General features: G+C 48.9%; 1 protein-coding gene across 1 annotated transcript in view; it reads right to left on the reverse strand.

Moving 5' to 3' along the window:
- The window catches only part of LOC122380010 (multiple PDZ domain protein-like), a 174,907-nt gene that overhangs the window by 57,493 nt on the left and 103,646 nt on the right, over positions 1-13,768 (reverse strand). The window contains exons 4-5 of the mRNA XM_043362741.1: positions 3,943-4,143; positions 3,438-3,539 (exon numbers count right to left, since the gene is read on the reverse strand). Of these exons, the coding sequence (XP_043218676.1) occupies positions 3,438-3,539; positions 3,943-4,143 (303 nt within the window). The remainder of the gene's footprint in view (positions 1-3,437; positions 3,540-3,942; positions 4,144-13,768) is intronic.

The following is a 13,768-nucleotide window of genomic DNA, read 5'->3' on the forward strand; positions in this document are numbered from 1 at the left end:
TGTGTTTCTAACCTTGCGCAGTGTTTGTTGCTGTCTGGAAGATTGAAAAATTCGAGAACGCATTATCGTTTTTATACATATTATATGGGGACTGTTCTCAGGACAAGTGAGTTATCAACACATTTTTTTACATGATTCGTATCTTATTCAGGAACCAGCGAGCCATGGTGGATATGGGCCTGTTCCAGCGCCTCCAGAAGAAATTCTTGACTGGAGGCTCTACCAGAGGTTTTACTGGAGGCGCTGGAACGCAATCTGGAGATTTCTGGAGATTGGCGTCATAGATACCAAAAGAATGACGATTGTTCTCTCTTGAAACGCAAAATTTGTTTTCAATTTTAGTTAAAAAGATAAATAAAATTATAGCAATGTAATTTTCTTTTCATTCAAGTTGTAAAATAATCAGTCAAATGTCCTTTGTTTACATTCGTGATTGTCACATGTGCACCATAATTGTAGACCAGAGCCTCCAGAGAAATTTGGACCTTTCAACTCTCTGGAGGCTACTGGAGGTTTCTGGAGCTTTGGCGAGAGCTTTCTGGAGCTTTCTGGAGGCGCTGGAACGCTCTCTGGAGGATTCTAGAGCTTTCTGGAGCTTTCTGGAGGTTTCTGGAGGCGCTGGAACAGGCCCTATGATGCCATGGCGGTTGTTCTTGCTTCCTCGGTTAGGAACATGGCTGAGTCTGCAGATTTTATGTTGTGACCATCTATATTTAAAAATTTGGTTGGTGCTGCCATATACCTTACAGACTAGGTATCATGGCTCACAAAGGTATGCTTATAAATCTCATGTAAATCAATTAATACTTCTGCTGCAGTGCCTAACAAGTTAAGTTACCTAATTCTTAACATGAATATTGAATGCTACAATTTTATCCGTTCTGATCCGTGTTCAACATTCAATTCCCAAATCCGGCCCGCCCAGATCCGTTCTATTTTTCCAAATTTGGGATCCAATCCTATCCGGTCCACGGATTTATCCGTGGATAACGGATTTATCCGGCCCATGAAGTGCTCTAATGCTTGTGATGAGAGACAAAAGCCGATCTGGGACTATTGAGAGTCCAGTACGGTCGGGTGCTCCCCATGCCGGTCTCTCGGCCCACACAGCGACTTTTTGGGCGGCATCTGACTCTGAGAGCCCTCACGACGGCCTCTGTGGGCCCCATTATTGGCTCCAGGGACCCTCACGACATCCTTTGAGGGCTCCCACGTTGGCTCCACGGGCCGCGCTGGCATTTGAGGTCCCCACAATGGGCTCGAGGGCCCTCAAGCATCATGAAGACCTATAAGGGCCCCACAGTGGTCTCCGAACGCCACCACGGAGGCTTGTTTGGCCGCGCCTGACTATGATGGCCCTAACGATGACCTCTGAAGCCCCTCACGACCACTTTTGAGGGACCTTACGATGACGTTTGGTGTCTACTGCAAGCTCGAAGGGACTACTGATTCGTTTAGGCGATTCACGTGCCCATTTATGTCACTTATAGTGCAGGGGCATCTTCCCCAACGCCAGGGGGCGTCTTTCCCACCCTGTGGGGTAAGATGCCCCCTTTCACTTCTTCAGGAAAATGCTTAATAGCAAAAAAAGTGATCATAGTTCAGGCACGAAAGTGTGATATTTTTGGAGAAAAATTATGTCGGCTTCCGTTGAAACTCCAAGTTTTTGCTTTCCGATCGTCATTTTCGAATAATATACGACATACTAAAACCCTGGGCATCTTTCCCCACTCTCCCCTATCTGGTGACCTCTGACCTTTTACTTGACCTAAAAAAAAAAATGAATGACATATTTTCGTCCTTATTTTGGACGTTCTTTCGAATGCCGTTTACTGCTTGTCACTACTTGACCTAGGATCAGACTTAAGAGCGAGTTGTTGACCCCCCCCCCCAGCAAGCTGTGGAAATCAAGGACCCTCAGCGGGGCGCGGATTAGACATCTTGAGTTGACAACCAAATAATCCCGTTTTCTTTCGGACGACAACCACCGAAGCACTTTTTTCAGCCCTGGGTACCAGGCGGCTGCTGCCAATGCTGAGCCATAGGAACCCGGTGGATAAAGAGTTGTAGAACATCAATCTGCCCCCGAGTGTACACGTTCATCCAATTTTCCTGCTGAAAATTCATAATAGAAACTTTGCGACCAGATATGGCGTAAAACTAGATGTCTGCATAACTTCGTTACACCCTGTGGGGTGGCAACTTCAGCTCCGTTTAGCGATTCTTTCAAGAGAGACTTACTATACACGTTCTCCGAAATTCGATTACTTTGAATAAACTATGAACTTTAATTGACCGAATAGGCAATAAATGTGAACCAAATGTGAGCCAAACATTTACCAGATAAGCGTCGTGAAACGACCTGCCATCTGTCGTCAAGACAGATTGCTTGATGTTTGCCGATGATTTGAAGATTTTTCAGAAAGTTAGAAATCACGATGATGTACAAAGGCTCCAGAACGATATTGATGCTGTAACGGAATGGGCGGCGGTCTGGGGGCTCAAGCTGAATCCCTCGAAGTGTAAAACTTTTAAAATCACGCTCAAAAGAGACATATATCCATCTGTGTATCAAATCAGTGGTAGCACTCTGCAGGAAGTGACTTCGATTCGTGATTTGGGTGTGGTACTTGACCAAAAACTTACTTTTGCAGACCATACAAATGTGATTGTTTCAAAGGCCAATCGGGCACTAGGGCTACTCATGCGGAGCCTCCAGGCGACCTCTCCGCGGTGCAAACTGGACAGGAGAGCAGTGTTCGCGGCATTCAATGCAAATGTTAGGGCCATCCTAGAGTACTGTTCTGTAGTTTGGGCCGGTGCTTCCAAGTGTCATCTCGTGCGTTTGGAACGTGTCCAACACAAGTTTTTGATTTGGCTGGCAAACATGACGAACGTTCACCATGACTCGATTGAATATCATTACCTGCTGAAGCTGTTCGACGTGAGATCGCTACATGCCAGGCGCATTGAGAGTGACATTATATTTTTGTGCAAGGTATTCAAAGGTTCGGTGTCATCCTCTCATCTTCTACGGTCGTTCTCGTTACACGCTCCGCTCAGAGCGACACGCAGCGCTGTGTCGACATTGTTCCATGTGCCGCGTGGGCGAGTGAACTGCATTGCAAACGGCCTGTTTACGCGCTGTCCTCGTGCCACCAACAAATTTCTGGAAGCCCAGCCTCAAACTGATGTGTTATGTGATCCTGTTGGAAGCATCAAGAGGCGCCTCGTCCTCTATACCGGATCCGTGAGACTCTAGGGCAATGTACATGAGAATACTGTTTTTATTATGATAGTTTATTGTGCATGTTTTTTTTTTTCGTATTTTATCTTTTGACTTCACCTATCATAGGGATCATGCCTGTTGGTGATATTATGCAATACAAGAATACAAGAATACAAGGTGATAGCGGTCGGCTGGCCTGCGTTCTCACCTCCACTCCAGCCGGCGTGATGAAGCGTCCGGCGGTGCGCGCCTCTTCGTCTTCAGTCGAGTCGGAAGAGTCGAGCGACGCCTGAGCGATACGGCGGCCAGCCTGCAGCGCCGTGCACAAGCGCAGGCGACACGGCCAGCGGTGGCCGCAGCCAAAGACGAGAGAGAGAGAGAGAGAGAGAGAGAGAGAGAGAGAGAGAGAGAGAGAGAGAGAGAGAGAGAGAGAGAGAGAGAGAGAGAGAGAGAGAGACGCGGGGCGGGGGACTGCATCGATCAGCGCGCACACGAGCAGTGGCGAGGCGGTCACAGTGACATGCAGCACGCAGCCCAACCATAGCAGGATGACAAGTGTCCCCACTTCCCAGTGGTACGGCAAGCGGCAAAGCTACTGAACTGAAACAAGGTGCGATCACAGCCACACCCAGCTTAATCATTACAAGCATAATTGTGAAAAATAATGATGCAAAACACGGAAAACAGAACCTGGCGGCAACGCTTCCACCCACCTGGACTACCTCCGGCTCCGGCTCTGGACGCTCCGGCTCTGACCCCAGACGCTCCGGCTCCTGCTCCGGCCGCTCCGGCTCGGGCCCCAGACGTTCTGACTCCGGCTCCGGCTCCGACCCCAGACGCTCTGGCTCCGGCTCCGGCTGGGGCCCCTCGGTGGGCGGTGGCTGCGGCTGGATGTCGGCGGAGCTCTCCGGCAGCTGCGGGCCGCCAACCGTGCAGCCAGGTCATGCAGCACTGAGCACGGCTCGTCATGCCAGTCATGTGCAGTCATGCGATCCACAAGAGAAATGTAATGTACAGCCCACCGCTAAAGTAATGTAGGGTTTTACTAATCTCAACGGTTGGCTTTGACTGGCGATTGTTTAATGCGGAGTGATCGAAAAGAAGATGTCAATAGCTAAAGTTGCAGCTGCAGGGGTGACGATACATATAAGCTACATTCAGAGTTTCATTAGCCGTTTTCACGACGGAACTTTCGCAGAGGAACCTATTTGATACCTGAAAAGTACCTACCCTTTGAGGCCTTAACATCCCTCCAACTGAAATATTTTATGTTCAAAATAATTTTAGAAATTTAAATCCGGGCATTATGTGCCCTCAAATCACTTATTTATTTACAAACACAGCAATTTTCGGTTCTAGTAGCCCACCTTTCGACTATGAGGCATCAAATCAGCGTGGCAACTTGCTCCCTCTTTGCTCCCTCGGGTATCTAATTCCGGAATTCTTACAAACAAGGAAAGCATATATCGAGTTCTCTTTTATACCTATTCAGTTATGTTTTAATGGTGATTAAAATATGGCAAATTTTTTAATTACATTTCATATAAGAAAACACGCAAAACAATAAAACAAAAATAACTACGGCGGATAATTACCTTCAGGTATCTAATTCCGACCAATCAGCACCTCAGTAGGATATAACGTCATACAAGAATGGTGTTGTAGGCCGTTTGCAGTCCCGGCCGGTAGGTCACGTGACCGCCGGGGCCTCGGGTCACGCGGCGGTCGGGAGTCGGACGCGGGACGTGGTCGCGGGCGGACGCGCGGGGCATCATGCTTTGATTTGTTTGCTTTGTCAACTTAATGTAACTTACGATCGCATACGTGTGAAACCCAAACACTGCTCAGTGCCCTTAGAAATTGAGTTTTGGAAAGCTCAAGTCCCTATAGCTCCTAAGGTCGGCAACAGTTGAAGCCTCATCTGAACCCATCTGAAAAAGCGAGGGTAAGGAACCTTGTGTTGCTTTTTCTTTTACCGTCATAATTATCTCAAACCATCACAGTTTTGAGTTGCCACATTGTCTGGTTCACTACATTCGTGTAAGTAAAACTTGGGTGAAGGCTGGTGGCTCAAAGAAAGGTGAAGATATTTCTTTAAGTGCCTAATCCGTGAAATATCCCGGCTTTACAAATCTACACTTTTTATTTTCTCCACGATACATTTGTTAAAATTGTTAAAATTTAATCTACATTTGTTAAAATCGGGGCTTTGGTTTTGTGTCAACTAGATCATAAAGTTTACTATAGTTTTGCCTAAAACCTGGTGGCCTGAAGAAAATAGTGATTTTGCTAAAATGATTTTCGGAAATTTGTTGCTTTCAAAATCAAATAACTTATACCTATATTTCATTCAAAATTAGGAGGCATTATTACTGTTTTTGTAACATGAACTGAGTTTGGGTACAGTGCTCCGGAAACGTTGTGGAACTTTAAGCTAGCTAGAGCAGTTTCCAAAAAAAAAAATGTTTAGATAGTTGACATGGCTTGTTGACAACTGCTTTGATGTTTCTAAAAAAGTGAAAAATATTTTCCTGCATTAAGCAGACAAGGCATGTTATTCTCACAAGCTATCGAATGTGTGTGCGTGTGTGTGTGTTTTTTTAAGCTGTCAATTGTAACTTTAGTTACTTCACTTTAGAACATATTGCCCAGAATGCGTCACTGATCATATCATAGCATATGTAGCAAATACATAAATGAGAATAGTGTGTCATGAATTTTTGTGCATGCTTCTGGATCATTTGTAATTACATCAAAGGCTCGGCTCAAGAGTGTCCTGCCGACCAGCTTATGCCCAACCCTTTCTGTCCGCAGAACGTCTTCCGTCGCCTGCGACTCCCGCACGCCGTTTGCGCCCCGTCCGTCCGTACCGGTCTTCGCGCTGCGAGCCGCGCTGCTGGAGTTCGCGGCAGCGTCGTGGAGCTCCCATCGGGACGGCGTGTGATGCCCGCGTCGAGCTTATAAGCCGTGAGCTTCGATTGGCGGCTCACGCGGTCACCAGCTGTATGTACAGCCTCGGCCCCGACGACCTCGCTAATGGCCGAGACCGGCATACCCCCGGCATGGGTCCGCCGTCCGGCGCAGCGCTGGCCGCCCGCATGTTACGTTTGGCTGTATCGCTGCCCAGCGGGAGCGCGCTCCACGCTGCAGTAGAGGTACACGTTGCGACCCGACTGAGGACCGCAACCGGATGGTGACACGTCGGCCTCTGCGCCCTGGCCGGGGCAGGCGTGACCGACGTCACAGGGGAGGAACGCCCAAACAAGATCAGCCCACCGTCGGAGCAGCATGGAAACATCATGTTCTGCCTGGACGTCGGACCCGGCGGCCGCAGAGCACCTGCACACGTGCGGAGAGGGGCGCTGGAGGCTACTCTGGAGCTTCTGCCATCCCGCGGCGCGGCTGCTGGCAACACCTGACAACGGCGGCGATGGAGGCGGTTGGGAACAGCTGCAGCAATGGTGATGGCGGTGATGGCGACATGGCGGTTTGGGACTTCATCTCAGCGCGGCCGCCGCCCAGGCGCCGCTGCGCCCGGCTGCTCAGACACCTACCGGATGGCGGGGTGGCCCTTACGGCTCTCACGCCCGTTCGGTCTGTGGCCACGTTCTGGGGTGGCGGTCGCAGGGTTAGCGGCGTTGGACTTCGTCCTTAATCCACACTGCACCGTTCTGGACGGATGGATCTGCCAAGAAAGATGACATCCAAGGCGGCTATGAGGCGCTCACAAACCTTTACCAAGAGCTTCTCCTTCATGGGGCCGGCCGGCCGTTAAGTCGCAACACCGGCTGCCGAGTGCCAACAGCTGCGTGCGCTGGCGCCGACGCGTTGTGGGCCGCGCTGCTGGCGCCCAAGCTGCGATATCAACCATCTATGAATGAGTGGCAGCGATGGCGGCTTGTCAGTTGTTAACGTGTCTTTGCAGACGTTGTGAATAGCCCGCGTTGGAATCGCATGGTTTGCAACACCACGCAAGTTAAAATGGGCTTCCTTGATGAACCTACTTTTTAAGCATTTTAGCCTTTGTAATTTTAGATGTTTTGCCGTAGGTATTATTTTCTACATATATACTATATAGGCACTCACGTGCTTTAAATCGCGCAATGCAATTGAACCATGGTAAAGACAATGAAAAATGAACTGAGAGCTGATATGTCCGATGCTTTGTGTGTGTGTGTGTTTTTTTTTTTTGGCGAGTCGATAAAAGTGGTTTTGGACACTGGATGAGTTTTTAGGGGTGTGGTGAGGGGGTATGTAATTTCACAGACCTTTTGTCAGATTCACTAATGCAGTAGGTCTGTGCGGTATTTAGTTATCGGAGCATTCTTTGAATGCCGTGAATAGGGCCACTGAGTACCTATAGCCGTGATATTCCCCCACAAAAACTTCTTTTAAATAACCGGGGATAGGTAGGTACATGAGCCGAGTAAATGCTATTACGAACGCCTATCACAATACTGAGCGAATAGGAAAATCCATAGATGGAGAATTGTGCCGCGTTACGGGTGCTCGGGCGCAGCCAATCCACCGTTACCCCAGCGGTGACCTTGACCCGCATCGTCTGTCTCGGCTCCAAAGCCAAACCGGCGTGGAATTGGGAGCGCTCGAGCACTCATGGTCCAGCGCAATTCTCCACATAAATCCATTCCTGATACAAATTTGCTTGCTCATAGTCATGTAACCCCGGTAAATTCACCCAACTTTCATATTGGTCGCTCCATAGACAGATGGCCACAGAGATCAACTTAAAAGGCCATGTTGCATTCATTTAGTGGAGATCATTAAATAGCCGTGATAGGCCACAAGTCGCGTGACATCATACGTGTAACAACCAATGACGTCGGCCTGCAAAACCCAATGGAAGCGGCTAGCAGCGTGCAATAAAACAGGGCGCTGCTTTCTAAATGCCTGTCGTGCGCCATAAATGAATATATTCTTTGTAGCGTGGCAACTCAGTATCTTTTTTCAACTATTGTACTAGTATTTAATAATTTCATAATTTTATAATTGTGCTTACGCTTTATGTTGATATTAGTGATAAATCCTTAGATAAAGTAAATCGATGTGATATTTAATAGAAAAATAGCAAACTAACGCATCATTTATTCGAAAGCTGGGAAAGCTACTAAAAAGAACTACTAAAATTCCTGAGGAACCAAAGGATCAAACTGGTACCAAATAGATGCCTGCTATTCCGTCGTGAAAACGGCCATTGTAGTCTGGCTAATCGTTCCTAAGCTTCAGAAGCAGAACATACCCATGACTGAAACCACACATTACTTTTGCTGTGGAGTGTGGACAGTACTATTGAGCGCAGAATCCGCGCTCATACCGGGACCGAAGCGGGGCAGGCCTGGTGTATCAGATAGTGTACCGATTAGTGTGATGCGGAACAGTATCCCATCTAGTCGGCAACTGTCTGGTGAACTTCGGCCAGCCACCGCACGGAGGGCATAACCAGCCCGATAATTGCTCAAAGGCCGCGGGTGCACACAGGGAGTTTCGAGGGCCACTGGATGACATAATCCATGCGACTGTTTCCGTACCGACTGGGGAGGGAGGCCGGGGAAGGTGAGCGATTCATGCGGTAGCAGCCCGCGTGGAGTTGGTGCGGCAGTGTGTATATTGGGATTATTTCTCGGGATTCAAAGCGTAGTTTTGGGTTTGTTCGAAGCTCTTTGATCACAGTGGCTCTGTGCGAGGAGCGGGCCCGGGCGGTCCTAGCAGATAGCCGTTCCCCTACACAGGCAGGCCGCAGACATGGTGCAACAGTGTATTACTGTAATATGGCCGACCAGCCGAGGAAAGACCCTTCTGTTGGAATGCGATTAAAGAGGCTTCTGCGTTTTAAGGTGTGCCGATACGTAGTTTGGGATCGTCCTTAAAGTACTCGCCCTCCTTGCTCTCACCCCCTCGTTTTGTAAATAAAAATAACTCCTGATTTTTTTTTTTTTTTTGTTGGCCTCGCTTCTTGCTTTTCGCCCTGCTCTTCCCAACCATGAGCACACTTTTTAGCTATTGTGAATGGAACTTTGCTACGTTTCTAAAAAAGTGCTCATCTCACCTCAATAACAAAATCCGTTTATATCAAATAAGTACCGGGAGCACAAATATCACCCGAAATCGAGCCGAACTATGAGCGGAAATTGCTACAAGTTTCCTATTCGCCACCGCCATTCTGTCTGAACTAGACGTTTTGCTTCTCCACAACTATATGGCAACGTAACGTCATTGTGATATAATAATTCACATTTTTGGGAATGCGTCATAAATGTGTGCCCCTCGGTATTACCGCTAAAAAGTTGCCCGAGTCGGTGCTTGACCCTCGCCCTGGCAGGGGCGTCGATGCGACCCCCCCCCCCCTAAGGTTTTTCGACGATAGCGTAAAAACGGCGGCGCCCAGCGCCGCCATATTTGGCACAGCCTATGGGACAACTTTTTCACATATGACCTGAAAATTTCAGGTCCGGGTGACTTTGGGTCAGGTCACCAAGTCAGAAAAACCGGTACAGTGTCATGGTCAAATTTCAATTTTCTTTTTGCACCTGTCCTACTCACAGTTTTTCACTGATTTCCTTCAAACTGTATAGCATATGTATAGCAGAAGAAGAATGTATAGAAATATAGAAATATAATGAAATATAATAGAAATATAGAAATATAGAAAATATAGAAATGTATAGCATATAGTTCGGGTTTTTTGATGTCACTGACCTGAGGTCAGTTAGAGGTCAATACGTCGTAATGTTAAGCCAATGGGAAAATACGAAGTTCGGAAAATACATACTGGAGATATGCGCTTCGTTCTATCATTACGGAGCGAGCGAAGCGAGCGAAGTCTTTCCTTAGATTAACGGAAATTTCTGAGTATGAGCGGCCGGCCGGCCGGCCGGCCGGCCGTGCGGACGCTTTTGCGAGGCTTATATCTCAGCAACCACTTGACCGATTTACACGCGGTAATTTTTGTAGGGTAGCTTTATTCCTTCTACCAAGTATTGGACTATTCCCGATGCATATAGGTGACCCCTTATGCACGTGCCACGTGCAAAACGAAGAGGTGTCAGTTTTGTAATTGTTGCAATATCTCGGTAATTACTTGGTCGATTGCGCTGAAAGCTGGCATGTAGGTAGGCACCCACTAGGCACTGCATATCCATGTGCCAGAGTTGGGGTGCTGCTGCACGTGCGCACGTGCAGGGGTCGTTTCCAGATCTCGAGAACGGCTGGACCGATGGCGCTCAAATTTGGTACACGGTTAGGGACCAGTTAGTAGGGTGCCGTGCACAAGTCAGTTGGGACCCATTTTGCACGTGCGCACGTGCAGGGTGCCGCTCCCAGATCTCGAGAACGGCTGGGCAGATTGTGCTCAAATTTGGCACATCGCTAGAAACCGGTCAGTAGGGTGCCGTGCACAAGTCAGTTGGAGGTACCCCCTCGAAATTTCGCACGTGCAAGACTCACCCCCTCGCTCGCTCCGTTAGTCGCCACAAAAGGCGCTATACTGGTTTTTATGCTTTGAAACCACAGTACTTAAAAGCAGGTCACTTGGTGCTTCTTTGTTTGGTGTACATGTCCATAGGTCAGGTCAAATAAGGTCAACTGAGGTCAAGTGACGTTTTTGCCAACAACTTGGCACATAATGATGCTAGAGCTTACAAAATGGTGTCATTGTGTTCCTTATGAGCAGCCAAATCGAATGATATGCAATATAATGCAATTTGATTAATTTGAACTTAATTAATTAAATAAAGTTTACCCAAAATTTAAGAAAACAAACTTTTAGTACACTTAAGCAAGCTAAAAAGTATACCATTCGACGCGCCTTGACTTTCTGAGTTCACTGCACTGCAGAGAAAAAATTGAATCCGTATGGGTCAAAACTCTTGAAAATGCTCCCCTGAAAACTCCTGAAAACCATTGATAACACCCTCACTGGCGGATCCAGGGGGGGGGGCATTAGGGGCATATGCCCCCCCCCCCCGACAGGAGCCTGGGGAGGGCATTCAGTACAAGTATGCCCCCCCCCCCGTTCAGACTTACACTTCTTACGCCTATAACGAGGAACTAAATAAAAATGGATTAGAAAGCCTTCCTGATAACTACCTTTGTGATCAGAGTCGTTTTAGTAACCTCAATTTAGTTGTCATTGCTTTATTTTGTCTAAAAATATGTTGCTTCTTAGTTCTTACCACAGGGGAGTCATGCCGCTTCAACCCTTTTGAACGTATTGTCTAACGATGGCACTCATATTGCGCAAACCAGGAATCGGCCGCTGCCTATGCTTGGGAATAGGGACGGTTAGAATATGATTTACCTGTATGGCCGCAGCCAGTGCAGCGTAACCGGGGGGGGGGGGGGGGGGGCACAAGGGGCGCGTGCCGCCTCATTAGATGCATGGTGCCCTATGGGTCCGAGAGGCCCTGCAGTGCCAATTGGCCGCTCAGGGTCCAAGCGTGCCTTATTTCGACTGAGGTAAGACCCGCAGGACTCGTGAGAGCACCTCACGGAGTCACGGGCTCCTGAGTCGCCACACATCACATCTCCATAAGGGCCCCACTCCGGCCTCTGAGGGCCCTGTGCTGGCCTCTGAGTGACCTTGCTGACCTATTAAGCGTCAGCTCTAATTATGGTCCTGGCCCATACCCGCATGGAACGGCTCCACACCAGTGTCTATGAGGGCCCATAACGGCGCCTGTGATGGTCTCACACCGGCGCCTTTGAGGGCCTAACACCGCCAATCTGAGGGACTTACACCAATATTTCTTAAGGCCCTACATCGGCGGCGGCTCTGAGGGCCCCACACCGGCGCCTCTGAAGGTCTTACATAGGCGCATCTGACGGCTACCTACCTGCAACGCTGTGGGCCCCACACTGGTGACTCTGAGGCTCCCAGTGACGCCTGAGAGTACCACGCCGGTCTCCAGGATCCCACAGGGCCCCTGAAGGCCTCTGCTGGCCCTTGCTGGTGTCTTGAAGACCCCTTGCCCCAATGCATGTGTCTCTGAGGAGTGAGGACTCCCACAACGATGTCTTTGAAAGTCTTCACCGGCGACTGTGAGGGCACCACACAGACATGTCTGAGGCAGGGCCCTACACCGCCACCTCTTGAGACACCAGTGTCTCCGGAGGCCCCACATCGGCGACTCTGAGGGTCCCACACCGGCGCCTCTGGGGCCCCTACCAGTGCCTCTGGCAGCCAGCCACCGGTAACTCTGTAGGTCCTACACCGGTGACTCTGAGGGCCCCACCGGCGTCTGAGAGTACCATGCCGATCTCTAAGGACTCCACAGGGCTCCTCAAGATACTGCCGGCGCTCACTTGCCGGCCTGTGAAGGCCCATTGTTGGCATCATACGGCCCGTTACCAGCCGCTGAGGGCCCTTTGTCGGTCGCTGAGAGGTCCTACTGGGTTATTAAGCATTCGCATTTCGCACCAACAACTCCAAGGGCCCCACACACAGCCATCTGTGAATGGTGTGGGCTCAGCGCCACACCAGTGTCTGAGGCACCACAACGGCGTCCATGTGAGGGCCTCACACCAGCACCTTAGAGGGCCCACACCGGCTCCTTTGTGGTTCCTGCACCAGTGCCTCTGAGGGCCCCACACCACTGCCTCTGGGGAACCCACACCGATACCTTTGATGGTCCCACGCCAGTACCTCTTAACCCGCGCCCTGCTGGGGGGAGGGGGGGGGGGGTGTTTGAACACCCCCCTTGTGGTTTTTCGCGAATATGCGCCGCCGTTTTTGGTACACCTTATCATACATCAATTCTACACATGTTGTGAAAATTTCAGACCAAGGTCATTCAAGGTCAGGTCACCAGGTCACTTGAAGTGACCTCACCTCATAAAAACTTTCAATGTTTGTCATAGCTACACCGAGTGACCGATCGCTTTGAAACTTTCAGCGATTGCTAAGAGCAATAGCATGTACAAAAGGTATATCTCAGAATTTTGATATCGATGACCTAAGGTCAGGTCAATTTTGCGACCTCCTCATTATAAGTCAATGGGAGAAAATTGAAATGCGCCTCTTTTGGACGAAAGACATTATAAACACTCCCAAACACCGAATTACAAGTGGTTTAGACACACTGAACATGAAAATGGTGTCCATGACCCTTGTTTATGCCCTGAGGTCATCTTAGGTCACGAATGGTATCTAGCAGTTTTCGCAAATAACTTTTGATAGAGGCATGCTAGAGCGATGAAAACGCCTTAGATGTGTTCAGATCGACGATACGGATCGATTGATATGCAGCATGACCCTTTCCGGTCAGGTCATGACCTTGACCTGAGGTCAAATTTTCAAGTTGACCTTTCAAGGTCAAGTTATAGTTCATTCGATGCGTCTTGACGAGAGGAACACGATGCCGGTAAAAGTAAGCTCGTACAGCGCTTGGGTCAAAAGTTATTGCAGAAAAACTGTTTCTGAAAAAATCGGCTATTTTTGCAGTTTTTGCCCCCTGCAGGCAAAACCGTTGACGTTAGGTCAAATCTGAGAAAATTACTCAGAAAGGGCGTTAATAGGGCTATCGA

Source organism: Amphibalanus amphitrite, unplaced genomic scaffold (genome assembly GCF_019059575.1).
Source record: "Amphibalanus amphitrite isolate SeventyFive unplaced genomic scaffold, NRLGWU_Aamphi_draft 000089F_arrow, whole genome shotgun sequence".
Lineage (NCBI taxonomy): Eukaryota > Metazoa > Arthropoda > Thecostraca > Balanomorpha > Balanidae > Amphibalanus > Amphibalanus amphitrite.